The sequence below is a fragment of the Gadus morhua genome, chromosome 22 (assembly GCF_902167405.1).
Source record: "Gadus morhua chromosome 22, gadMor3.0, whole genome shotgun sequence".
In the NCBI taxonomy this organism is placed as follows: domain Eukaryota; kingdom Metazoa; phylum Chordata; class Actinopteri; order Gadiformes; family Gadidae; genus Gadus; species Gadus morhua.
In genome coordinates, this window is record NC_044069.1 from 285,001 (window position 1) to 312,500 (window position 27,500).

Sequence of the window (27,500 nt, forward strand, 5' to 3'; positions counted from 1 at the left end):
GGGGTCTACTGAAGAGAGGGGTCTACTGGAGAGGGGGTCTACTGGAGAGAGGGGTCTACTGGAGAGGGGGTCTACTGGAGGGTCTACTGGAGAGAGGGTCTACTGGAGAGGGGGTCTACTAGAGGGTCTACTGGAGAGGGGGTCTACTGGAGGGTCTACTGGAGAGGGGGTCTACTAGAGGGTCTACTGGAGAGGGGGTCTACTGGAGAGGGGGTCTACTGAAGAGAGGGGTCTACTGGAGAGAGGGGTCTACTGAAGAGAGGGGTCTACTGGAGAGGGGGTCTACTAGAGGGTCTACTGGAGAGGGGGTCTACTAGAGGGTCTACTGGAGAGAGGGTCTACTGGAGAGGGGGTCTACTGGAGAGGGGGTCTACTGGAGAGGGGGTCTACTGGAGAGGGGGTCTACTAGAGGGTCTACTGGAGAGAGGGTCTACTGGAGAGAGGGTCTACTGGAGAGAGGGTCTACTGGAGGGTCTACTGGAGGGTCTACTGGAGAGAGGGTCTACTGGAGAGAGGGTCTACTGGAGAGGGGGTCTACTGGAGAGAGGGTCTACTTGGGGGTCTACTGGAGAGAGGGTCTACTGGAGAGAGGGTCTACTTGGGGGTCTACTGGAGAGAGGGTCTACTGGAGAGGGGGTCTACTGGAGAGAGGGGTCTACTGGAGAGGGGGTCTACTGGAGAGGGGGTCTACTGGAGAGAGGGTCTACTGGAGGGTCTACTGGAGAGAGGGTCTACTGGAGAGAGGGTCTACTTGGGGGTCTACTGGAGAGGGGGTCTACTGGAGGGTCTACTGGAGAGAGGGTCTACTTGCCAGGGGTCTACTGGAGGGTCTACTGGAGAGAGGGTCTTCTGGAGGGTCTACTGGGGGGTCTACCAGAGGGTCTACTGGAGAGGGGGTCTACTAGAGGGTCTACTTGGGGGTCTACTAGAGGGTCTACTTGGGGGTCTACTAGAGGGTCTACTTGGGGGTCTACTAGAGGGTCTACTTGGGGGTCTACTAGAGGGTCTACTTGGGGGTCTCCTTGGGGGTCTACTAGAGGGTCTACTGGAGAGGGGGTCTACTGGAGAGAGGGTCTACTGGAGGGTCTACTGGAGAGAGGGTCTACTTGGGGGTCTACTGGAGAGGGGGTCTACTGAAGAGAGGGTCTACTGGAGAGAGGGTCTACTAGAGGGTCTACTGGAGAGAGGGTCTACTGGAGAGGGGGTCTACTGGAGAGGGGGGTCTACTGGAGAGAGGGTCTACTTGGGGGTCTACTGGAGAGGGGGTCTACTGGAGAGGGGGTCTACTTGGGGGTCTGCTGGAGAGGGGGTCTACTTGGGGGTCTACTGGAGAGAGGGTCTACTTGGGGGTCTACTGGAGGGTCTACTGGAGGGTCTACTGGAGGGTCTACTGGAGAGAGGGTCTTCTGGAGGGTCTACTGGGGGGTCTACCAGAGGGTCTACTGGAGAGGGGGTCTACTAGAGGGTCTACTTGGGGGTCTACTAGAGGGTCTACTTGGGGGTCTACTAGAGGGTCTACTTGGGGGTCTACTTGGGGGTCTACTTGGGGGTCTACTAGAGGGTCTACTGGAGAGGGGGTCTACTAGAGGGTCTACTTGGGGGTCTACTAGAGGGTCTACTTTGGGGTCTACTACAGGGTCTACTTGGGGGTCTACTTGGGGGTCTTCTGATCCCTTGAACAGGAAGGTTCTCTTCAGCTTCTTGAGGATAACGTTTCCATTTCTTTCCGCTAGATGAGTGGACCTGACGATGGCCCCTGACCCCAGGGGGTGGCCCTGACCCCAGGGGGCCCCCCTGATGCTGGTCTGGGGGGCCAGACTCTGGTCCCTGACCCCAGGGGGCCCCCCTGACGCTGGTCTGGGGGGCCAGACTTTGGCCCCTGACCCCAGGGGGCCCCCCTGATGCTGGTCTGGGGGGCCAGACTTTGGCCCCTGACCCCAGGGGGGGGGCCCTGATGCTGGTCTGGGGGGCCAGACTTTGGCTCCTGGGGTCAGGGGCCAAAGTCTGGCCCCCCTGATGCTGGTCTGGGGGGCCAGACTTTGGCCCCTGACCCCAGGGGGCCCCCTGATGCTGGTCTGGGGGGCCAGACTTTGGCCCCTGACCCCAGGGGGGGGGCCCTGATGCTGGTCTGGGGGGCCAGACTTTGGCTCCTGGGGTCAGGGGCCAAAGTCTGGCCCCCCTGATGCTGGTCTGGGGGGCCAGACTTTGGCCCCTGACCCCAGGGGGGGGGCCCTGATGCTGGTCTGGGGGGCCAGACGTTGGCCCCTGACCCCAGGGGGCCCCCTGATGCTGGGTTGTTCAGCCCAGGAGCTCTGAGCTTCATGTGGGGAAGGAAGGCGAGGATTTGACTCCTCGTCGTCTTGTTATGAACATCTTCCTGTTCCCATCTTCCCTCTACCTCCAATCAAATCAGTCCATTGCTGAGTCGCTTCCTCCTCCTCCTCCTCCTCTTCATCTCCTATCTGATGGAGTTCGAACCCTGATAACAGTTCAAAGACTGTGTGTGTGTGTGTGTGTGTGTGTGTGTGTGCGTGTGTTACATCAGCTGACCTCTCTTGTCTTCCTGTTTTGATCTGAGGCCATCTTCAATATTTGATGTTTTGATTATTTCTTTCTCCGTGCGACTAGTAGCAGAGGATTCAATGACTTCCTCCATCCCATAATGTATTCCACTTAGGGCTGTGAAGAGAGGCATGCTGATTTGATTTAAAATATAATGAAATATGCTGATTGGCTCAGCCACTTTCGACTAGCAGACGTGTGTGTGTGTGTGTGTGTGTGTGTGTGTGTGTGTGTTGAGGCTCCAACCTCTCTCTTCGTGTCCTCTCCTCTCTCCTCGTGTCCTGTCCTCATGTCCGCTCGTCTCTCCTTGTGTCCTATCCTCCCTCCTCATGTCCTCCCCTCTCTCCTTGTGTCCTTTCCTCTCTCCTTGTGTCCTCTCCTCTCTCCTCGTGTCCTCCCCTCGTGTCCTCTCCTCACTCCTCGTGTCCGCTCCTCTGTCCTCTCCTCTCCTCACTCGTTTCCTTCTCTGCTCCATCCCTCCCTCCTTTCCTCATCCGCTCATCCTCTTCACCCTGTCAGGATCCGAGTTATGCCAACGATCCTAATCCATATTGGAATAATAGGAATAACCACTGGGCTGCCATTGGTCAACCGGTGTGAGGTTGACTGTGATGGGGCCGGCTCCCTGTGATGTCACAGCTGTTCCCTGTCGAGTTGTGAATGGGGGCCGTTCTGCTCGCCTGAACACAGAACGTCTTGAGAACAAACTCAACGCGGAACCCTTAGCTGTCCCCAAACTGACGAGTTTAGCAGATGAATTAATAATGCCTCACTTCTGGGCTGTTTAATACGCCATAATTAATCCCTTCCTGCGCTCCGACACAGTATAAACGCCCTCGCTGAATACTTGATGACTGGATGAATAGTTAAGTACAACCGCAGATAGGAACGCAGCTAGAACCGCAGAACCACAGAGAGAATCACAGGTAGAACCCCCGATAGAACCAAAGACAGAGCCGCAATATAGAACCACAGATAGAACCACGGAGAGAATCACAGGTAGAACCCCCGATAGAACCAAAGACAGAGCCGCAATATAGAACCACAGATAGAAACACAGAGAGAATCACAGGTAGAACCCACGATAGAACCAAAGACAGAGCCACAATATAGAACCACAGATAGAACCACAGAGAGAATCACAGGTAGAACCCCCGATAGAACCAAAGATCCTGCCGCAATATAGAACCACAGATAGAACCACAGAGAGAACCGCAATATAGACAACTGATAGAACCACAATATAGACAACAGATAGAACCACAATATGGACAACAGATAGAACCAACGATAGAACCACAATATAAACAAGATAGAACCACAATATAGACAACATATAGAACCACAATATAGACAACAGATAGAACCAACGATAGAACCACAATATAGACAACAGATAGAACCACAATATAGGCAACAGATAGAACCACAATATAGACAACAGATAGAACCACAATATAGACAACAGATAGAACCAAAGATAGAACCACAATATAGACAACAGATAGAACCAAAGATAGAACCACAATATAGACAACAGATGGAACCACAATATAGACAACAGATGGAACCAACGATAGAACCACAATATAGACAACATATAGAACCAAAGGTAGAACCACAATATAGACAACAGATAGAACCACAATATAGACAACAGATGGAACCAACGATAGAACCACAATATAGACAACATATAGAACCAAAGGTAGAACCACAATATAGACAACAGATAGAACCACAATATAGACAACAGATAGAACCAAAGATAGACAACAGATAGAACCACAATATAGACAACAGATAGAACCACAATATAGACAACAGATAGAACCACAATATAGACAACAGATAGAACCAAAGATAGACAACAGATAGAACCACAATATAGACAACAGATAGAACCACAATATAGACAACAGATAGAACCAAAGGTAGAACCACAATATAGACAACAGATGGAACCACAATATAGACAACAGATGGAACCAAAGATAGAACCACAATATAGACAACAGATAGAACCACAATATAGACAACATATAGAACCAAAGGTAGAACCACAATATAGACAACAGGTAGAACCACAATATAGACAACAGATAGAACCAAAGATAGACAACAGATAGAACCACAATATAGACAACAGATTGAACCACAATATAGACAACAGATAGAACAGATAGAACCAAAGATAGAACCACAATATAGACAACAGATAGAACCAAAGGTAGAACCACAATATAGACAACAGATAGAACCACAATATAGACAACAGATGGAACCAACGATAGAACCACAATATAGACAACATATAGAACCAAAGGTAGAACCACAATATAGACAACAGATAGAACCACAATATAGACAACAGATAGAACCAAAGATAGACAACAGATAGAACCACAACATAGACAACAGATAGAACCACAATATAGACAACAGATAGAACCAAAGGTAGAACCACAATATAGACAACAGATGGAACCACAATATAGACAACAGATAGAACCAAAGATAGAACCACAATATAGACAACAGATAGAACCACAATATAGACAACAGATGGAACCAACGATAGAACCACAATATAGACAACATATAGAACCAAAGGTAGAACCACAATATAGACAACAGATAGAACCACAATATAGACAACAGATAGAACCAAAGGTAGAACCACAATATAGACAACAGATGGAACCACAATATAGACAACAGATAGAACCAAAGATAGAACCACAATATAGACAACAGATAGAACCACAATATAGACAACAGATGGAACCACAATATAGACAACAGATAGAACCAAAGGTAGAACCGCACTATAGAACCACGGTGGGGGAGCCGGTGGGAGTGAGGGGGGGAGAGGGGGTGACAGCGAGAGCGGGGCGGAGAAGGGGAGACAGAGGGGGAGGGAGCGGGGGAGAGGCGGGGAGAGGGGGAGAAGGGGAGACAGAGGGGGAGGGAGCGGGGGAGAGGCGGGGAGAAGGGGAGAAGGGGAGACAGGGGGAGCGAGACAGGGGGGGGGGAGACAGCGGAGAGGGGGGTGGTTGGTGGTGAACCAACCAGGAGTGTGAGCAGGACTGAATCTAAATCAGAAGATTAACATCATGGATAGGAGAGAGAGGGGGAGGGAGGGGGGGAGGCGGTAAAGAGGGAGAGAGGAAATGAGACAGGGTGAGGGCCTTAAGGAGGGCTGAGGGGATGAGGAAGAGGAGGGCTGGAAAGGAGAGAGGGGGGTGAAGAGTGCATGCACTAACCGTGCATGAATGGTGGAATGTGAGGCTGTGTTGTAAAGCTTTGAGTGGCCACTGGCTAGGAAAGCGCAGCACGGATGCACTCCGTTTACCATCACTTGGCTAAACAGAGGGACGATTGGCATTAGCCAAGTAGCATTTGGGCTTAAGGTCGTGTTAGCTTCAGCTTGTGTTGGTCCCAGGTTGTGGTGGTCTCAGGTTGTGGTGGTCTCAGGTTGTGGTGGTCTCAGGTTGTGGTGGTCCCAGTGGTCAGTGGTCTTAGGTTGTGGTGGTCTCAGGTTGTGGTGGTCCCAGGTTGTGGTGGTCTCAGGTTGTGGTGGTCTCAGGTTGTGGTGGTCTCAGGTTGTGGTGGTCCCAGGTTGTGGTGGTCTCAGTGGTCTCAGGTTGTGGTGGTCTCAGGGTATCTTCAGCAGGCAGTGAACTACAGCCATGTTTCATGGCTGTAGTTCACTGCCTGCTGAAGGCGTTCTGCTCATATCTAAATGTTTCATAATGTTTGCCCAGAGGAGATTATTGATAGGGAGATCTTGGCTGACACAAGGCTGTGTGTGGCCTGGGTTATTGATGGGTTATTGCTGGGTTATTGATGGGTTATTGATGAACCTATGCAGATATCGCTCCCTGACGATGAGCCGTCTGCTGCTGCTGATAAGAAACCTGTATTTGCTCCTGGGCTCGGTCGTTCTTGAACCAGATCCTGTGTTCTCTGGATCAAACCGGTTGGTAATTCTCTGACGAGGGCTCAGCCTCTGGGGTTGAACCTGTGAGCGTTTTACCTTCTCGATGTAAATATCGTTCAACATAAGCTACCATTTCCCCTCAGTCTAATTGATTGTTACCCATTCCTCTCTCCCATTCCAAATCCACAAATGTGGATAGAGCTCTTTGCTCTCGCTCTCGCCCTCTCTCCCTCACTATATCTCCATGTGTATAGATAGATGGCACAGCCGCTTAGAGATAGATATACAGTATAGAGATCCTCCCACTATGCTAATAGTCTATCACTATGCCACTATGCTCAAGTAGTTACTTTCGTAATAGCCTATGGGCCAATGGTTTGCACTAAATTGCACTATTCTTATTTGAAATCATGGATAAACAACAGTGAACATTGTTAAACAAAGGCCTACTTGATCAACACTAGCCATGTATGATGAAACTGTTATTTGTCTGGAATGCCAATCACCAGCAAAAACGTCATGCCTAATGCAAAATATGTTTTATTTAAACATTTGTGTATACACTCAGAAGAGTTAACATATTTACATAAATGAAAAAATGCAAAACAAATTTACTGTCTAAGCAGACTCACTGAAGGACCCAAAAACATCTCTCCTCCTTTCATTACCCTGAGCATACTTCTGGGCAATTTCTTGTCCGTCCAGTCTGTCAAGCCTCTCTTGGTGAATATGGCACACAGCAATGCCATTGAGTCTTTTTTGCGTCATGGTTGATCTCAACCATGTCTTCAATCTGCGTAACCCACTAAACCGGTGCTCTGCCTCAGCAGATAATATGGGCACCACCATCAACAATCTCCAGCTAGCTACAGAGAATGAAACGGTATTAATATGCTTGTGTTAGGTAGCTATCTAAAGAGAATGACAAGGTATTAATGTATGGGCCAGAGCCAGGCAAGCTCAAAATGTCTTTAGGAATTTTCTCGTTAAAATAAGATTATACATAAAAATGAAAAAACATTAAAGGTATTCACCTACGGCCTAAAAATACTTATATTTTACATTTAGCCTTACATTTAGCCCCTGGGCTGTGGGGCCCCTGTGCTGTGGGGCCCCTGAGTCCCCCAGCGTTCAGGGCCAAGGGGGGAGGCTTACTTCAGGTAAGAGCAAATGCCATTTAATAATGTCTCTAGCTACTCAACATTACAAATCGATTAGCTGCCACATCTGGGAAAGTCAACAGGCAACAGGCGTACATTGTTTGTGTTTTGAAAAAACGCTCTGATTGTTTTTTGCTTCTTCATTTAGTTTTTTCATGAAGCACCCACTCTGTCATAGTAGACAATGATCACCGCAACAGGTACAGGTGCAGCTACCACTTCCGTTTAGGACCCTGGGGAGTGAGAGTCGTGCCTCAGGGTGTGTTCAATTTACACTGAAAGTCTGAACTTTGAGCTTGGAACAACGTAACCCCAAAGTTGAGTGCTCCCAGCGCTTCCCAGCCTCACAAACGTACAACAAAACATGTAACTAACTACTGTTTACGTGAGTAGAAGATAGCATGAATTCTATGTCTGGCTGGTGAGATTAATCAGACTTTCCGAGTTGGAGATCCGACTTCACGGGGGGGGTTCTGATTAAAATTCTGGACTTGAAGCTCGGAAATTCCAACATTCATGCACGACTGGAACGAACCATTAGTCGTAGCACACAAAAGCCGGGCTCTCAATGCGCGCTGCACGAATATTAGTCTAACTAACGGAACATTAATCCTCAGTTTTTCCGGAGATGTTTGTCGCCTTATGTATGGACATTTACATTTACATTTAGGGCATTTAGCAGACGCTTTTATCCAAAGCGACTTACAATAAGTACATTTGTCATAAGAAGTGCATCAATATATCGCTGTCGGTACAGAAAGGATGTTCATAGAACCAAGTGCACGTACCACAATCGCTAGGCTAACCAATTCCAAGTGTTACAGCCATGATAGCAGCTACTGCAGTTGCTACACAGTTAAGTATTATAATACAATACAACACAATACAATGTTGGGACAGTGGGGGGGGGTCACTATGAATCTGAGGGGGTCATGTCCCCCCCGTCCCTAGTGCCATCTGCACGCATGCTCAGGAGGGCTGGTCCAGCCGACGCCTGCCCCTTCTCCCCTCTGATGGACAGAACGACCGCGAGGCCAGGGCGCCTTATCGCTCGCCTTTATTGTGGCAGTCACTCATTCACGCTTTGGACTGTCGGCCTCACTCTACCGCTTTCTAGGTCTCGGCCCCCACCTCTGGTCGTCTCTCGGCCGCCATCGCCTCGCTCTCTCTACTTGCTTTCGGTCGCCTCTTTTCAGTTTTGGTTGGCAGTCCACCGGTGAAGCCCACACCAACATATGACCTCATACCTCCTCACTCCATGGTGAGACATGAGTAGTCTGGGAGGAAGGTGGCAGAAATCAACCGGTGTTCATATCACTTCGGTGATGTCTGGTTATGTCTGGTTGTAAATCCTTCACTTATGTCGCTGTGGATTCCAGCCAAGCAGCATCGAGTCGGTTGGCGTTTGCTTTGTCCTCAGGTCTCTGATAATGGGGCTCATATGTGATAATGGGGCCCATATGTGATTACATCGACATGAATCAGAATTCAGCGGATGCATGTGTCGGTCGGTAAAAGCTGCGAAGGAAACTGAAGCCTTGGGTTATGGTCTCATCCTGTCATCTGGCCTCCTCCTCCCTGGCTTCTCTCCTCTCCTTTCTTATCTCTCCTCTCTCTTCCTCTCCTCTCTCTTCCTCTTCTCTCTCCTCCCCTCCCCCTCCTCTCTCCTCTCTCCTCCGTCCCCTCCTCTCCCTTCTGGGGACATGAAACACATCCTACCCCCATCCCCTCAGTGACGACGGTTCGGTGACTGCAGACAAGGTGGAGAACATTGCTCGTAGATTCTTCTAGAAGCACTCTGTCGACAGCTAGGACAGATAATCGATAATCACCCACAGGATATCTGGACTCACAGCAGAAAGTAGAAGCAAACGAAACGATTAGGAAATGTAAAAAAATGCATTCGGAAATAAGTCACATTAAGAGTAGTGTATCAATTCAAATGAATGAAAAAATGATCGCCACCTGAGAAAGTTTATGCTGCAATAGTGCTCTCCCTTCACCCCACCTCCAGCCTCTGGTTCCAGCGCTGGGGGGTCTGTTGGTTTAGGGGCCATTATCCGCTTTGTGTTATTGTTGTAACTTATTTAGTGTCCCGTTGTTGTGTGGAAGAACCACTGGAACGAGCTTCAGGAGGAATCGTCTGATTGGCTCGTGGTGTTATGGAAGGAAGAGCTACGGGGCCTTCGATTGGCCACCTCTGCACTTATTTTAACCACTCAGCGGGGGGGGATCAGAAGACTGCCCCCCCCCCCGTGTGCAATGACCCCAGGAGCCGCTGGGCTCTGAGGCCCAGATGACGACGTCTCTCCGCACAAACCCAGCGCCGTGCACGTCTGAAATCCCCTCGGAGCCGGAGATCACCTGGAATCGCCTGGAATCTCCTGGAATCTCCTGGAATCACCCTGTTAGCCTCTGAGGGACGGCAGCGACAGGTGGATTAACGGACTCCATCGGGGAAACGTTGGGTTTATGATACAACCTCAACCGTAGCGGACAAATCCATTAGGAACCAAGATCCCCACATGGCCGTCGCCGCTCTGATAAGCACGTCTTCCTGCCCACAGAGAGGCTCACACAGACGAGGACTAAGGCCAGATAATACGTTTTACAATACAACGGCTATCAGTCATTAAAATGACACTCGACGGTTTGGTCGCTGCACACTGCTAGCTGAAGGGAGCTAGCTGAAGGGAGCTAGCTGAAGGGAGCTAGCTGAAGGGAGGCTGCGTAGCGCCGCTGCCTGAGAGGCTTTAGGCGGCGGCGCTAATTCATGCTAATCCGAGGAGCGCCAGAGGTGTTGCGTAACTGACGAGGCACTGTCAGGTCTGGGGATGTGGAATCAAAGGTGGCCGTCTAGGGCGGGCGAGGGGGGGGGGCAGACTCCCCCTCCTGGTCCCACTGCAGCCTGGACCTCAGAGGAGCCTGGGGGAACCAGGGAGGGGAAGCAGATTGAGGAACCAGTTTGAGGAAAGGTCTTAAACCAGTTTGAGTCAAGGCGTTAAACCAGTTTGAGGAAAGGTCTTAAACCAGTTTGAGTCAAGGCGTTAAACCAGTTTGAGGAAAGGTCTTAAACCAGTTTAAGTCAAGGCGTTAAACCAGTAAAGGCAGTTTTAGTTTAACCAGTTTAAGTCAAGACAGTTGCGTTAAACCAGTTTGAGTAAAGGCAGTTAAGGTCAAACCAGTTTGAATAAAGGCAGTTGCGTTAAACCAGTTTGAGTAAAGGCAGTTAAGGTCAAACCAGTTTGAGCAAAGGCAGTTTGAGTTAAACCAGTTTGAGTAAAGGCAGTTTATGTCAAACCAGTTTTGGTAAAGGCAGTATGGGTTAACCAGTTTGAGTAAAGGCAGTTGGGTTGAACCAGTTTGAGTAGGGGAGTTAAGACGGCTTGAGTCAAGGCGTTAAACCAGTTTGAGTCAAGGCGTTAAACCAGTTTGAGTCAAGGCGTTAAACCAGTGTGAGTCAAGGCGTTAAACCAGTGTGAGTCAAGGCGTTAAACCAGTGTGAGTCAAGGCGTTAAACCAGTGTGAGTCAAGGCGTTAAACCAGTGTGAGTCAAGGCGTTAAACCAGTGTGAGTCAAGGCGTTAAACCAGTTTGAGTAAAGGCAGTTTAGGTCAAACCAGTTTTGGTAAAGGCAGTATGGGTTAACCAGTTTGAGTAAAGGCAGTTGGGTTGAACCAGTTTGAGTAGGGGAGTTAAGACAGTTTGAGTCAAGGCGTTAAACCAGTTTGAGTCAAGGCGTTAAACCAGTGTGAGTCAAGGCGTTAAACCAGTTTGAGTAAAGACAGTTGGGTTAAACCAGTGTGAGTCAAGGCGTTAAACCAGTTTGAGTAAAGACAGTTGGGTTAAACCAGTGTGAGTCAAGGCGTTAAACCAGTTTGAGTCCAGGCGTTAAACCAGTTTGAGTCAAGGCGTTAAACCAGTTTGAGTCAAGGCGTTAAACCAGTGTGAGTCAAGGCGTTAAACCAGTGTGAGTCAAGGGTCTTTTTTTGTGAACCACCAGGGGTGACCATGGAGTCTCCTACTGACGGTGAAAGAGTCCACCCAGACATCTGGCACATGCATCGACCCAACAGCCTACCGAGTTGGAACAGTCCGCCGGGGCGGGGGGGCGACCGGGGAGTCGATCCATCCGGCACACGTCTGGGTGGACACTGAGGCCCCGTCCACACGAAGCCGATTTCATGGCGAAACCGCAAAGGTCTCGTATGGTTCGGCCTTCTGTCCACCCGAAGCCGGCGAATCCGCTGACCGAAACCGCAAACTTCTGAAACCACCCTCGGAGGTGGTTTAAAATCTATCCGGTTTTGTTTTGGTTTCGTGTGGACGCCTGAAACCGACTGAAACCGCAAACCATGACGTCATTGCCCCACCCCTCGACCTCCTAGCCAATGGCTCTTAAGCCCGCGGAGTCTCAGAAATCACAACAAAAAAGATGATGGCGGACTACAAGCTTGTAATCGTTCTGCAGCATATCATGTCCCTTGTTGGGTTGCTAAGCCATTATTTATTGAGAATCTAGTTTGCCATCGTAGAAGAGCTGTTTGTTTGTGTTGTTAGTGGTTCGGGGGGCAGCCTTTATGCGCATGCTCGCCTCTTCTTCTTCTGGATTTGTGTACCAGAAGCAGCGCCCCTTATGGGCCTGGAATGTTTACTACAGCGTTTCTACAGATCTATCCGGTTTCGCTTGGCTTCGTCTTTACGGAGATACTTCGAAACCGGATAGATCGAAACCGTAACGGTTTTGCCCGTTTCGGCTTCGTGTGGACGGGGCCTGAGTAGTGGGGGTACCTCTGAGTTGTGAGGGTACCTCTGAGTAGTGAGGGTAATCTGTCTCTGTGGTTAGTATTCAGCAGTGATTAAATCCTCTTAAATCATATTAAGCATCAGGATTCGGCTGGAGGAGGAGAGTTACGCTTTAATTATTGTTCATTCTGCTGATCCCAGACCTTCCTCTGAAGAGGTTTACTTATTGTTCATTCTGCTGATCCCAGACCTTCCTCTGAAGAGGTTTACTTATTGTTCATTCTGCTGATCCCAGACCTTCCTCTGAAGAGGTTTACTTATTGTTTATTCTGCTGATCCCAGACCTTCCTCTGAAGAGGTTTACTTATTGTTCATTCTGCTGATCCCAGACCTTCCTCTGAAGAGGTTTACTTATTGTTCATTCTGCTGATCCCAGACCTTCCTCAGAAGAGGTTTACTTATTGTTCATTCTGCTGATCCCAGACCTTCCTCTGAAGAGGTTTACTTATTGTTCATTCTGCTGATCCCAGACCTTCCTCTGAAGAAGTTTACTTATTGTTCATTCTGCTGATCCCAGACCTTCCTCTGAAGAGGTTTACTTATTGTTCATTCTGCTGATCCCAGACCTTCCTCTGAAGAGGTTTGCTTATTGTTCATTCTGCTGATCCCAGACCTTCCTCTGAAGAGGTTTACTTATTGTTCATTCTGCTGATCCCAGACCTTCCTCTGAAGAAGTTTACTTATTGTTCATTCTGCTGATCCCAGACCTTCCTCTGAAGAGGTTTACTTATTGTTCATTCTGCTGATCCCAGACCTTCCTCTGAAGAAGTTTACTTATTGTTCATTCTGCTGATCCCAGACCTTCCTCTGAAGAGGTTTACTTATTGTTCATTCTGCTGATCCCAGACCTTCCTCTGAAGAGGTTTACTTATTGTTCATTCTGCTGATCCCAGACCTTCCTCTGAAGAGGTTTGCTTATTGTTCATTCTGCTGATTCCAGACCTTCCTCTGAAGAGGTTTTCATGTGGTTTCAGCAGAGTGGTGCCTCGCCGTCGGGCCCCTGGGCTGTGGGCCCCTGGGCTGTGGGGCCCCTGAGGTCCCCCAGCATTCAGGGCCAAGGGGGGAGCAGGGACAAAGTGGCGCATGGCGGCCATGTTCACTGCGTGGCGCCCCCATCCCCTCGGCGTTCCAAGGTGTTCGCGACGCTGGAGGGGGGCACGGGTTCGGTTGTGCTGCTCGTACAGCCAGGGGCCCGGGGGGCCCGGGGGGGCGGGCCCTGCTGGACTCTGCTTTGTAGCCAGCGGTCTGCGGCCCACCGGCCCAGAGGAGACGGGGGTCTCCTCAGCCTCCTCCTCCTCCCGCTCCTCTTCCTCCTCCTCTCTGTCCATCCTTCTTTTTACTTTCTTTAGTTATTTAAAGAAGCATATCATCATTGTGGCCTGCAGTTGATTTATACTTAATACAGTCGGTTCTATACTTGTTTATTTTATACTTAATATAATATAGTCCTTAGCCCAAGTGAAGGAGTTCAAGTACCTCGGGGTCTTGTTCGCGAGTGAGGGTACTATGGAGCGTGAGATTGGCCGGAGAATTGGAGCAGCGGGGGCGGTATTGCGTTCGCTTTACCGCACCGTTGTTACGAAAAGAGAGCTGAGCCGCAAGGCAAAGCTCTCGATCTACCGGTCGATCTTCGTTCCTATCCTCACCTATGGTCATGAGGGCTGGGTGATGACCGAAAGGACGAGATCGCGGGTACAAGCGGCCGAGATGAGTTTTCTCAGAAGGGTGGCTGGCGTCTCCCTTAGGGATAGGGTGAGAAGCTCAACCATCCGTGAGGAACTCGGATTAGAGCCGCTGCTCCTTTACTTAGAAAGGAGTCAGCTGAGGTGGTTCGGGCATCTGGCAAGGATGCCCACTGGGCGCCTCCCCTGGGAGGTGTTTCAGGCACGTCCAGTGGGGAGTCGACCTCGGGGAAGACCCAGGACTAGGTGGAGAGATTATATCTCAACACTGGCCTGGGAACGCCTCGGGATCCCCCCGTCAGAGTTCGTCAATGTGGCCCGGGAAAGGGAAGTCTGGGGCCCCCTGCTTGAGCTGCTCCCCCCGCGACCCGACCCCGGATAAGCGGATGACGATGAGATGAGATGAGATAATTATTGAAGGATTTAAAGGATGATTCAAGTTTAATAGCAAGCTTGTTCAATCACCTTAATAATAAAGTGATTGAACGCACGTTGAAAGGCAATCACACTGCCCCCGCGTTATGTCTTTAAAGTTTGACGTCTAAAGTTTTACGTCTAGAGATGACGTCTGGCGTTAAGGTCTAGAGTTTAACGTCTAGTGTTTTACGTCTGTAGTGTTTTACGTCTAGTGTTTTAGGTCTAGTGTTTTAGGTCTATAGCGTTTTAGGTCTAGTGTTTTACCTCCATAGTTTTTTAGGTCTATAGTGTTTTAGCTCTTTAGTGATTTACGTCAGTGTTTAACGTCCAGTCTGTTACGTCGATGGTGTTTTACGTCTATTGTTTAACGTCCAGTGTTTTACTTATGTAGTGTTTTACGTCTAGTGTTTAACGTTGTGTTTACGTCTAGTTTTTTAGGTCTGTAGTGTTTTCTCCAAACCTTCACGGTGGTTTAAAGCAATCTTTTCCTGTTGTTGCTCTCTATGAAGATTTCTCCTTGCATTCAGTCTCTCCTCCCTTCTCCTCTTCTCTCCTCTCCTCCCCACTCTTCTCTTATTCTTGTCTCTCGTTGTCTGTGTATATTAGAACAAACACAGGGATCCACACTTGGTGGGGACGTGTGCACACACAGTGTGAAGGACATCAATCAGTCAGTCTGTGCGCACACTTTGTACTGGGTCTAAGCACGAACTCTAAAGCTGTATCTCTTCCTCTCCTCCTCATTCCTGCTCTCCTCATCCCTCCTCTCGGCTCCTTTCCTCACCTCTTGTATTCTCCTCCTCCTCCCACCTCTCCCACTTTCTCCTCCTCTCTCCTTCCTCCTCCTCTCTCCTCTCCTTCCCCCTCCCCCTCCCCCTCCTCTCCTCCTCCTCTCCTTCCTCCTCCTCCTCTCTCCTCCTCCTCCTCCTCCTCCTCCTCCCCCTCCCCCTCCTCTCCTCCTCCTCTCCTTCCTCCTCCTCCTCTCTCCTCCCCTCCTCCTCTCCTTCCTCTTCCTCCTCCTCCTCTCTCCTCTCCTTCCTCCTCCTCTCTCCTCTCCTTCCTCTTCCTCCTCCTCCTCTCTCCTCTCCTTCCTCCTCCTCTCTCCTCTCCTTCCTCCTCTCCTCCTCCTCCTCTCCTTCCTCCTCCTCCTCTTCTCCCTCCTTCTCTCTCTCCTCCTCTCTCTCCCCCTCCTCCTCCTCCTCCTCCTCCTCTCTCCTCCTCCTCTCTCCTCTCCTTCCTCCTGCTCCTCCTCCTCCTCCTCTCCTTCCTCCTCCTCCTCCTCTCTCCTCTCCTTCCTCCTGCTCCTCCTCCTCCTCCTCCTCTCCTCCTCCTCCTCATCCTCTCCCTCCTTCTCTCTCTCCTCCTCTCTCTCCCCCTCCTCTTCCTCCTCCTCCTCCTCCTTCCTCTCCTCCTTCCTCTCTCCTCTCCTTCCTCCTGCTCCTCCTCCTCCTCCTCCTCCTTCCTCCTCCTCATCCTCTCCCTCCTTCTCTCTCTCCTCCTCTCTCTCCCCCTCCTCTTCCTCCTCCTCCTCCTCCTTCCTCTCCTCCTTCCTCTCTCCTCTCCTTCCTCCTCCTCCTCCTCCTCCTCTCCTTCCTCCTCCTCATCCTCTCTCTCCCCCTCCTCTTCCTCCTCTCCTCTTCCTCCTCCTCCTCTTCCTCCTGCTCCTCCTCCTCCTCCTCCTCCTCCTCCTCCTCCTCTCTCCTCTCCTTCCTCCTGCTCCATGGCCGGAGGTGCCAGCGCTGTGGCGGTTGAGGCGTAACCATAGTCACGGCCGGCGGTTCTACATCCTGTTCGCCGCCCGCCTCTGGAAGGCTCGCTAATGACACGAGTGCATGCTAGCGTAGCGCCTCCATTAGCGAGGGTCAATGACGTATCTCTCGCTCTCCTCCTGCAGCTCCCTCTGTTGTCTCCATCTCCTCCTCTTCTCCTCCTCCACCTCCAGGGGCCGTGGCGGGGCCGTAGGGGGGCCGTGGAGGGGCCGTAGGGGGGCCGTGGCGGGGCCGTAGGGGGGCCGTAGGGGGGCCGTGGCGGGGCCGTAGGGGGGCCGTGGCGGGGCCGTGGCGGGGCCGTAGGGGGGCCGTGGAGGGGCCGTGGGGGGGCCGTAGGGGGGGCCGTGGCGGGGCCATAGGGGGGCCGTGGAGGGGCCGTAGGGGGGGCCGTAGGGGGGCCGTAGGGGGGCCGTGGAGGGGCCATGGGGGGGCCATAGGGGGGCCGTCCGGTCGGCCTCCGAGCTTTAGCTGAACGCACCCTGGCTCCATCAGCCAGGAGGCCGCTACGCTATCAAACACTGGGCTGATTCCACTGAACACACACACACGCACACACACACACACACACACACACACACCTCCCCTCAGTGCTCATAGAGCTGTGGGGACCTCGGGGAGGGGGGCCGGGGGTGATGTTCCTCAGGCTGTGTGATCACATTCACACACGCTGCTTTAATTGTCTGTCTGTCTGTCTGCTACTATTTTTTCTCCACTCCTCTGACTGCTGTATTATTGGCTGGCGTTGCTTTGTTTGGCAGCTCTGTGAGGACAGCAAGGTGATGTATACGTCTTGATCAGGTGTCCCCTGGAAAAAAACCTTTATAGGCAGAAAGACAGGCAGAGGTGGGGAGAGGGGGGGAGAGGCATAGGTGCATCTTTAGGCAAAAATAGCAGATTTCTTTTATTTCGGGGCCTCAGGATTAAGTTTGCCATTCTCTTTCATGTCTCTCTCTCTCTCTCTCTCTCTCTCTCTCTCTCTCTCTCTCTCTCTCTCTCTCTCTCTCTCTCTCTCTCTCTCTCTCTCTCTCTCTCTCTCTCTCTCTCTCTCTCTCTCTCTCTCTCTCTCTCTCTCTCTCTCTCTCTCACTTGCTCATTTTGTGGACCTATCCTACTATCCCCCCACTGTTTGAACATCAACATGGAATATCGCTCCCCTCCCAACACACAGTCTACATGAATGCTCCTACACACACACACACACACACACACACCATGTATCCACACATTCATCCATTCACTCATGGACACCGTTTTCAAGGAGCAGCCTGCACAGAGTGTGCCCTGCATAGCAGCCCACTGATGCTGTGTTAGGGTTAACCCTAGCCCCAACACATGGCCATCAGACGGAAAGAGTGGCTGTTGCTGTTTAATGCCGTTTCTGCATTACTGCACAATGCTGTTACTGCATTACTGCATTACTGCACTATGCTGTTACTCCATACTGCACAATGCTGTTACTGCATTACTGCACTATGCTGTTGCTGCATTATTGCACAATGCTATTACTGCATTACTGCACAATGCTGTTACTGCATTACTGCACAATGCTGTTACTGCACAATGCTGTTACTGCATTACTGCACTATGCTGTTACTGCATTACTGCACAATGCTGTTACTGCATTACTGCACTATGCTGTTACTGCATTACTGCACTATGCTATTACTGCATTACTGCTCTATGCTGTTACTGCATTACTGCTCTATGCTGTTACTGCATTACTGCACAATGCTGTTACTGCATTACTGCACAATGCTGTTACTGCATTACTGCACTATGCTGTTACTGCATTACTGCACTATGCTGTTACTGCATTACTGCACTATGCTGTTACTGCATTACTGCACAATGCTGTTACTGCACTATGCTGTTACTGCATTACTGCACAATGCTGTTACTGCATTACTGCACAATGCTGTTACTGCACTACTGCACTATGCTGTTACTGCACAATGCTGTTACTGCATTACTGCACAATGCTGTTACTGCATTACTGCACAATGCTGTTACTGCATTACTGCACAATGCTGTTACTGCATTACTGCACAATGCTGTTACTGCACAATGCTGTTACTGCATTACTGCACTATGCTGCTACTGCATTACTGCACAATGCTGTTACTGCATTACTGCACTATGCTGTTACTGCATTACTGCACAATGCTGTTACTGCACTATGCTGTTATTGCATTACTGCACAATGCTGTTACTGCATTACTGCACAATGCTGTTACTGCATTACTGCACTATGCTGTTACTGCATTACTGCACAATGCTGTTACTGTACTATGCTGTTACTGCATTACTGCACAATGCTGTTACTGCATTACTGCACAATGCTGTTACTGCATTACTGCACAATGCTCTTACTGCACAATGCTCTTACTGATACCAGCGCGACACTATCTACATATTAACACCAGCTCTACAACAATGATACCAGCACTACACTATCTACATATTTACACCAGCTCTACATATCTAGATATTGTTACCCGCTCTACACCATCTAGATATTTGTACCAGCTCTACACTATCTAGATATTAGTACCATCTCTATCTAGATATTGATACCATGTCTATCTAGATATAAACTAGGATTTTGGATTTAATACATTAATATTTTCCTTTGAATTTTCTGCGTTTTAGAACAGGTTTCATGTTTGCATTGTGGAACAATAAGAATTCATGTAATGTGGTAGATTATTACTGTGTGTGTGTGTGTGACAGTGTGTGTGACAGTCTGTGTGTGTGTGTGTGTGTGTGTGTGTGTGTGTGTGTGTGTGTGTGAGTTTTCTCTCCTTTAACCTTCTACCATTGTTGGACACAAAGAGCATATGGTTCAGGGTTAATGCACACACACACACACACACTGGTGTTTCATCATGTCTTGAGAATGGAAACATAAAAGAGAGAGTGGAAGTGGGCTCGAGAGGGAGGAGGGAGGGGAGGGAGGGGGAGATACTGAGGAGGAGGGGGGAGGGAGGGAGGAGGAGGAGGGAGGGGAGATATGGAGGAGGAAGAGGGAGGGGGAGGGAGGGGGAGATACTGAGGAGGCGGAGGGAGGTAGGGGGAGGAGGGAGGGGAGACATGGAGGAGGAGGAAGAGGAGGTGGTTGGTAGGGGGAGGGAGGAGGGAGAGTCAGCAGGGAGGGGAGCAGAGGGGAACAGTAATAACGTGGTCTTCAGATGGACAGCTTCTGGCGCAGGAATGGGCGCTAATCAGGTAGGAGATGATTGGTCCGTTAATAACGGAACCCCGTCCTGTTGTGACATCACAACTGGAGCCCATCCATGTGAATGCAGCCACGTGCGTAAACCACGTGCATAAACCCACGTGCACGCTCTCCCTTAGAGGAATGGCAGCTTCTCCTCCTCCTCCCTTCTCTACCTGTTCCACTAAACATCAGTCTAGCACTGTATATGTGTGTGGGTGGGTGGGTGGGTGTGTGTGTGTGTGTGTGTGTGTGTGCGTGAACTGTATATGTGTGTGTGGGTGTGTGTGGGTGGGTGGGTGGGTGGGTGTGTGTGTGTGTGCGTGAACTGTATATGTGTGTGTGGGTGTGTGGGTGTGTGAACTCTACATGCGTATAACAGGCGTAGTATTTCTGGTTGTGCGGGCGGTGTTGCATCACCTGCTGCCGGGCTGCGTTCCTTTGGAGATGAAAGGCCGGACGGACGAGGGTTCAGGTCCCCCCTCGCTTATTCCCTGGAATGGACTCGGCCGGCCCGAGCCCGCTCTACGGGGCCCGAGCCCGCTCTACGGGGCCCAGTGCCGCTCAACTGGGCCCCGAGCCCGCTCTACTGGGCCCCGAGCCCGCTCTACTGGGCCCCAGTGCCGCTCTACGGGGCCCCGACCCCGCTCTACGGGCCCCAGTGCCGCTGTATGGGCCAAGTGCCGCTCTACGGGCCCCAGTGCCGCTCTACGGGGCCCAGTGCCGCTCTACGGGGCCCAGTGCCGCTCTACGGGCCCAGTGCCGCTCTACGGGGCCCAAGTGCCGCTCTACGGGCCCCAGTGCCGCTCTACGGGCTCAGTGCCGCTCTACGGGCCCCAGTGCCGCTCTACGGGGCCCAGTGCCGCTCTAGGGGCCCCAGTGCCGCTCTACGGGGCTCAGTGCCGCTCTACGGGCCCCAGTGCCGCTCTACGGGCCCAGTGCCGCTCTACGGGGCGCCGATCCCGCTCTACGGGCCCAGTGCCGCTCTACGGGCCCCAGTGCCGCTCTACGGGCCCAGTGCCGCTCTACGGGGCCCCAGTGCCGCTCTACGGGCCCAGTGCCGCTCTACGGGGCCCCAGTGCCGCTCTACGGGCCCAGTGTCGCTCTACGGGCCCAGTGCCGCTCTACGGGGCGCCGATCCCGCTCTACGGGCCCCAGTGCCGCTCTACGGGCCCCAGTGCCGCTCTACGGGCTCAGTGCCGCTCTACGGGCCCCGAGCCCGCTCTACGGGGCCCAGTGCCGAGCTGTGATGAACCTTCCAGGTCGGGGGACCAAGGCCACGGCCCTCTGACCGCTGGCGAACCCTGGCGGTGGAACGGAGAAGCCTCTAGGTCCCCTCCCTAGCTAGCCTCCTCACTAGCCTCCTCACTAGCCTCCTCGTCCCCTCCCTAGCTAGCCTCCTCACTAGCCTCCTCACTAGCCTCCTCGTCCCCTCACTAGCCTCCTCACTAGCCTCCTCGTCCCCTCCCTAGCTAGCCTCCTCACTAGCCTCCTCACTAGCCTCCTCGTCCCCTCCCTAGCTAGCCTCCTCACTAGCCTCCTCACTAGCCTCCCCGTCCCCTCCCTAGCTAGCCTCCTCACTAGCCTCCTCACTAGCCTCCTCACTAGCCTCCTCGTCCCCTCCCGGGGGGGACCGGACCTAACCGGACCTAGCCGGCTGAACCGGAGCTAGCCGGCGTTCTGGAGGTGATGGCTACGTCGTGAACAGTACAAGCATCGCCTGATCATTACAGGACCAGTGTGGGGTCCTTGGTCCTCTGCGTTGTCATGGCGATGACTTGATCATGGTGTCGTCGTCACTGCTGCCAGCTGGGAGACTGACGCCTTGTGATGGATTCATTAATAAATAGATAATAATAAACACAACAAAGACACGGCGATGTGCGGCGCAATTAGCGGAACAAGCTGCTGCTCTGAGCCGGGAACACACTCCTTATCTGGGGTCTCCTCAGCGCAGCCAAAGAACCGGCCTCCGCTCAGTGAAGGGGTAGAACCGCTCAGTGAGGGGGTAGAACAGCTCAGTGAGGGGGTAGAACCGCTCAGTGAAGGGGTAGAACCGCTCAGTGAAGGGTTAGAACCGCTCAGTGAAGGGTTAGAACCGCTCAGTGAAGGGTTAGAACCGCTCAGTGAAGGGGCAGAACCGCTCAGTGAAGGGTTAGAACCGCTCAGTGAGGGGGTAGAACCGCTCAGTGAAGGGGTAGAACCGCTCAGTGAAGGGTTAGAACCGCTCAGTGAAGGGTTAGAACCGCTCAGTGAAGGGTTAGAACCGCTCAGTGAAGGGTTAGAACCGCTCAGTGAAGGGTTAGAACCGCTCAGTGAGGGGGTAGAACCGCTCAGTGAAGGGTTAGAACCGCTCAGTGAGGGGGTAGAACGGCTCAGTGAAGGGGTAGAACCGCTCAGTGAAGGGGTAGAACGGCTCAGTGAAGGGGTAGAACGGCTCAGTGAAGGGGCAGAACCGCTCAGTGAAGGGGCAGAACCGCTCAGTGAAGGGGTAGAACCGCTCAGTGAAGGGGTAGAACGGCTCGGTGAAGGGGTAGAACCGGCCTCCGCTCAGTGAAGGGGCAGAACCATTCTCCGCTGAGCACAGGGGTAGAACCGGCCTCCTCAAGCCTGGCTAACCTCTTTCCATCTATCACATCCTTTGCTAGCATCCTGGCTAACCTGCCAACTAACCTCCTTTTCTATCTTCCATTCCTGCTTCCTCACTTTTTTTGAGTGTCGCTCTCTAGTTTCTTTGTTCACTCCCTAGGTAGCCTCCTCACTAACCTCCTTGTCCACCTTATAGCGAGCCTCTCACTAGCTCCCTTGTTCACTCCCTAGCTAGCCTCCTCACTAACCTCCTTGTCCACCTCATAGCGAGCCTCTCACTAGCTCCCTTGTTCACTCCCTAGCTAGCCTCCTCACTAACCTCCTTGTCCACCTCATAGCGAGCCTCTCACTAGCTACCTTGTTCACTCCCTAGCTAGCCTCCTCACTAACTTCCTTGTCCACTCCCTAGGTAGCCTCCTCACTAGCTACCTTGTCCACTCGATCATGAAATGTAAGATTATAAGCATTGTGTCTAAATCAAGCGACAATTAGCAACAAACCGTAGTAACGTCAGTAAGAGATAAAGGCGGTAAGTAGTCAACTCAATCATTACGTTCATCGGTCACACCTCCTCACTTCATTGGTCCATCGAGCATCGCGTCCCGCCCATCCCCCGCTGGAGAGCCACCCGATTGGCTGTGGTTGTCTTCCTCCAGGCTCTTGGTACACGAGAGTCCCCAGCGGCGCCGGAGGTGGAGGCGAGTGATGAAGTCAGATCATAAAGGAGGAGTAGTTTGGACCTCCGCGCTTGGCCTTCATTTGATTTGGGATTACAGGAGCCTGACATCCCTCCGGAGGCCAGCGCTCGGAAGGGTTTAACACTTATTCCCAAAGTGGATCCACCCGAAACATCGTTTACGACGTCAACGTCTGGGACTCACTGCGGCGCACGAACGCCACGTGCGGCGGCGGCAGACCATCTCCCAGCTCCTCTCTGCTGTTCGCCCTCCTCTCTGTCCTCCATTAGCGCTCTAGCGAGGTAGGTCCAGCCTCACGCCAGGGCTGCCAAAGCTCACTCTTCTGGGGTGCGACTCACACTTTCACCTTCAGCCCCGCACTTCTGGGCTGCTCAAACCTTCGCCACGCCTGCGGCTGTCAGAGATGAACAGGCACTTACATCATGTTCAAATCTTAATCATTTAAACCAGCGAAGGACTCTGACTCTAGAAGATGGCTGTTTCATGTGGTGTTTCCATGGAAGCATCTGTTAATGTCTCTGATTGGTGCGCAAAAGTAAACAAAGAGAAGGAGACTCTGGACTCTCTTGTTCACCTGGACCCCGCATAGCCCCCCTTACCTTACCTGGACCCCGCATAGCCCCCCTTACCTTACCTGGACCCCGCATAGCCCCCCTTACCTTACCTGGACCCCGCATAGCCCCCCTTACCTTACCTGGACCCCGCATAGCCCCCCTTACCTTACCTGGACCCCGCATAACCCCCCTTACCTTACCTGGACCCCGCATAGCCCCCCTTACCTTACCTGGACCCCGCATAGCCCCCCTTACCTTACCTGGACCCCGCATAGCCCCCCTTACCTTACCTGGACCCCGCATAGCCCCCCTTACCTTACCTGGACCCCGCATAGCCCCCCTTACCTTACCTTGTGGGACCACGCTTCACCGCCATGCGGCGTTAAGCGTGTGCACGTGCACCAGCCCGTGTGCACGTGCATCAGCGTGCACCAGTGCGTGTGCACGTGCATCAATGTGCACCAGCGCATGTGCACGTGCATCAGAGTGCACCAGCGCATGTGCACCAGCGCATGTGCACGTGCATCAGAGTGCACCAGCGCGTGTGCACGTGCATCAGCGTGCACCAGCGTGTGTGCACGTGCATCAGTGTGCACCAGAGTGCACCAGCCTGTGTGCACGTGCATCAGCGTGCAACTGCGTGTGTGCAGGGACTCAGCGAGGACTCGTGGTACCGACCTCCTAAATGACGTACGGTGGGCTTCACAGACCCAGGAGAGGCTGGAGGCAGTTCAGCTTAACATACGGCTGATCAGGGGCGTGTGTGTGCTTCCCTGTGTCATGCTGCAGGTGCACCAGTGTGTGTGTGTGTGTGTGTGTGTGTGTGTGTGTGTGTGTGTGTGTGTGTGTGTGTGTGTGTGTGTGTGTGTGTGTGTGTGTGTGTGTGTGTGTGTGTGTGTGTGTGTGCGCGCCGGCGGGGCAGCCCTGGTGTGAGCGCTGTGTGTTAATGTGTGCTCTGCAGGCCGAGGTGTGAATCTGTCAGCTGTCTGCGGCCCCCCTGGCCCTGAGGCGAGGGGGGGGGGGTTATATTCATGTGTTCTACAGATATGCACGTTTCCTCATGCATGGTGTGTGTGTGTGTGTGTGTGTGTGTGTGTGTGTGTGTGTGTGTGTGTGTGTGTGTGTGTGTGTGTGTGTGTGTGTGTGTGTGTGTGTGTGTGTGTGTGTGTGTGTGTGTGTGTGACAAATATTACACTCAGTGTTGCAACAGCCCTAACTAGACAGGCTGGAGATGCAGGTATTTTTGGAGGTGTGTGTCTGTGTCCCGGGGTGTGCAGTGTCATTGTAATTGTGTGTGTGTGTGTGTGTGTGTGTGTGTGTGTGTGTGTGTGTGTGTGTGCGGATGTAATCAGTGCAGGCCGTCGGTCCTCAATCAGCTCCCCTCGCTATCCTCCATCTACACATACGCACACGCACACACGCACACGCACACACACACACACACACACACACACACACACACACACACACACACACACACACACACACACACCCCATCCTCTCCACAAATCCCTGCCTCTCAGTCTGTCTAGCTGGGGAGAGGGAGGGTGTGTGTATGGTTGTGTGGTTATGTCTGTAATAGTGTTTGTGTGTGCGTTTACTGTTGTGTGTTAGTCCGATTAGTGTGTGGTTGTTGGTGTGTGTCCATGTTTCCGTCCAAACCGCTGGACAAGGGGGTGTAGCTGTGTGCGTGCGTGTGTGTTTGTGTGTCTGTGTAGCTGTGTGTGTGTATCTGTGTGTGTGCGTGTCACCATGGGTTCCCTCAGCCAGACGAGGGCTGGTTCCAGCCCAGAGTGAGTCTAGGAGAGGTTTGTGAGGACGTGGACACACGCCAGACTGTTTGACTGACTTCATAATAATATGAAATATAGATATCTATCGACATATAAATGAACACTTTGACTTCTTGTTTACATCTCTCTTCATCCAAAGGGTTTTCTGGTTTCGACCGCTGCTGTACGGGGTCCAGGGTTAGCTTCCATCCTGTTAGCATGGTAGCTCCCTTGCTGTACGGGGTCCAGGGTTAGCTTCCATCCTGTTAGCATGGTAGCTCCCTTGCTGTACGGGGTCCAGGGTTAGCTTCCATCCTGTTAGCATGGTAGCTCCCTTGCTGTACGGGGTCCAGGGTTAGCTTCCATCCTGTTAGCATGGTAGCTCCCTTGCTGTACGGGGTCCAGGGTTAGCTTCCATCCTGTTAGCATGGTAGCTCCCTTGCGGTTCGCTGTAATGAGTGCCGGTGTGTTTCCGGGGACGGTGGTCGACGTTTACGGAGGTTAATAAATGAGCTGGTTTGCGTGTGCCTGCGGTTGGTTCCCTCAGTGAGCCCGAGGCGTCTCTCTCTAACCATTAGCTTAGCGGCGGCGGGGCTAGCGTACCCCAGGGTTCTGACCATCAGCGTAGCGGCGGCGGGGCTAGCGTACCCCAGGGTTCTGACCATTAGCTTAGCGGCGGCAGGGCTAGCGTACCCCAGGGTTCTGACCATTAGCTTAGCGGCGGCGGGGGGCGATGCTCTGGGGGGCGACGCCCCTCTGGAGGGGGCCGCTCTTTACTGGTTCAGTCCTGATTGGTCTGGTCTGAACACACGCCGGACGGCGCGGGAGACATCTTGTTTGGGGGGCGGGGAGGAGGGGTCGTGTGAGACCCCATTGGTCGAGCCCTCGTCTGACAGCCCGGACGAACGTGGTTACACTGGCCGAGGAAATCCCACACGCAGCGTGACACCGGAGTCTGGCACTCCCGGCGTTCCGTCCGATGCGTCTACTTTTCCTCCGGGGGGGGGGGGCGGGGGGGGGCGGGGCGGTGCGCTTGCAGCGGGGCGCTCGCTGTCCTCCGGGCGGGGGGGCGGGGGGGCGCTCGCTGTCCTCCGGGGGGGGGGGGGGGCGGGGGGGCGGTGCGCTTGTAGCGGGGCGCTCGCTGTCCTCCGGGGGGGGGGGGGGGGGGGGGCGGGGGGGCGCTCGCTGTCCTCCGGGGGGGGGGCGGGGGGGGGCGGGGTGGCGGTGCGCTTGCAGCGGGGCGCTCGCTGTCCTCCGGGGGGGGGGGGGGGGGGGGGGGGCGGGGGGGCGGTGCGCTTGCAGCGGGGCGCTCGCTGTCCTCCGGGGGGGGGGGGGGGGGGGGGGGGGGGGGGGGGGCGGTGCGCTTGCAGCGGGGCGCTCGCTGGAAGAATGGAATCATCTCACCGTCGGGAAACCGGTCAGATGCGGGTGTAAGTAGGGCTGGCTCCATCTTGGTCCCGAGTGCGGGTGCTTACAGCCAGGGTGTCCGTCAGGTGCAGGAGGGGGGGGGGGGGGGGGGGGGCAGCGCAGAGACATCCTCTCTAATGGTTACTTTAATGGTTTCTGCTTTTACACTCACCGGCCTAAAAGGAAATCGATTTTGGCATCTCCTTATATGGGCGTGGATGTTCATCTTGAACTGACTCAGGGGGTCAGGAGTGCGCCATCGATCACTTGGTAACACACACACACACACACACACACACACACACACACCTCATTGTCTTTCCTCTGGCACTGTGCCCATTCCTGCTCAGACCTCATATAGATTGACCATGTCTCCAGAGTATAGACGGTTTATATTTGTACCAATACTTTTATAGACAACCAACCTGCAACTGCTGAGCCAGCCATTCTGGGGGGGGGGGCAGAGAGGGGGAGAGAGGTGTCAGGACGGTATTGGAGAAACAATAAAGTGTGTGTGTGTGTGTGTGTGTGTGTGGTGACACCCTGCCTCACTGACTGCGGGGGGGGGGGGGGGGGGGGGGGTGTTGAGGCAGCCTGACACCCGCAGCCCAGGGCTGGTCGGGGCCTGATGGTCTTAGGTGGCTCTCCACACACACACACACACACACACACACACACACACACACACACACACACACACACACACACACACACACACACACACACACACACACACACACACACACACACACCGTGTGTGTGCGGTGTGGTGGGCTGGTGCTGTGATGCTTCGGTCGTCATGGTGACTGGCTCCAAGCCCCCCCCCCCCCGACTGCGTTCCCCCCCACTCAGTGGGGGGGGCCAGCCGTTCAAACGCCGTCACCCCCCCCCCCCCCCCCCCGCCTGGCAGGGGGCCTCGGAGATGGTC

The 27,500-nt window shown here is 52.9% G+C and overlaps 2 protein-coding genes across 2 annotated transcripts in view; one reads left to right on the forward strand and one right to left on the reverse strand.

The window, feature by feature from the left end:
• Positions 1-13,564, reverse strand: part of LOC115536002 (proline-rich protein HaeIII subfamily 1-like) — a 20,321-nt gene extending 6,757 nt beyond the window's left edge. The window contains exons 1-2 of the mRNA XM_030347659.1: positions 13,413-13,564; positions 1,544-2,097 (exon numbers count right to left, since the gene is read on the reverse strand). Of these exons, the coding sequence (XP_030203519.1) occupies positions 1,544-2,097; positions 13,413-13,564 (706 nt within the window). The remainder of the gene's footprint in view (positions 1-1,543; positions 2,098-13,412) is intronic.
• The window catches only part of LOC115536003 (uncharacterized), a 75,590-nt gene that overhangs the window by 4,366 nt on the left and 43,724 nt on the right, over positions 1-27,500 (forward strand). The gene's annotated exons all lie outside the window — the stretch shown is intronic.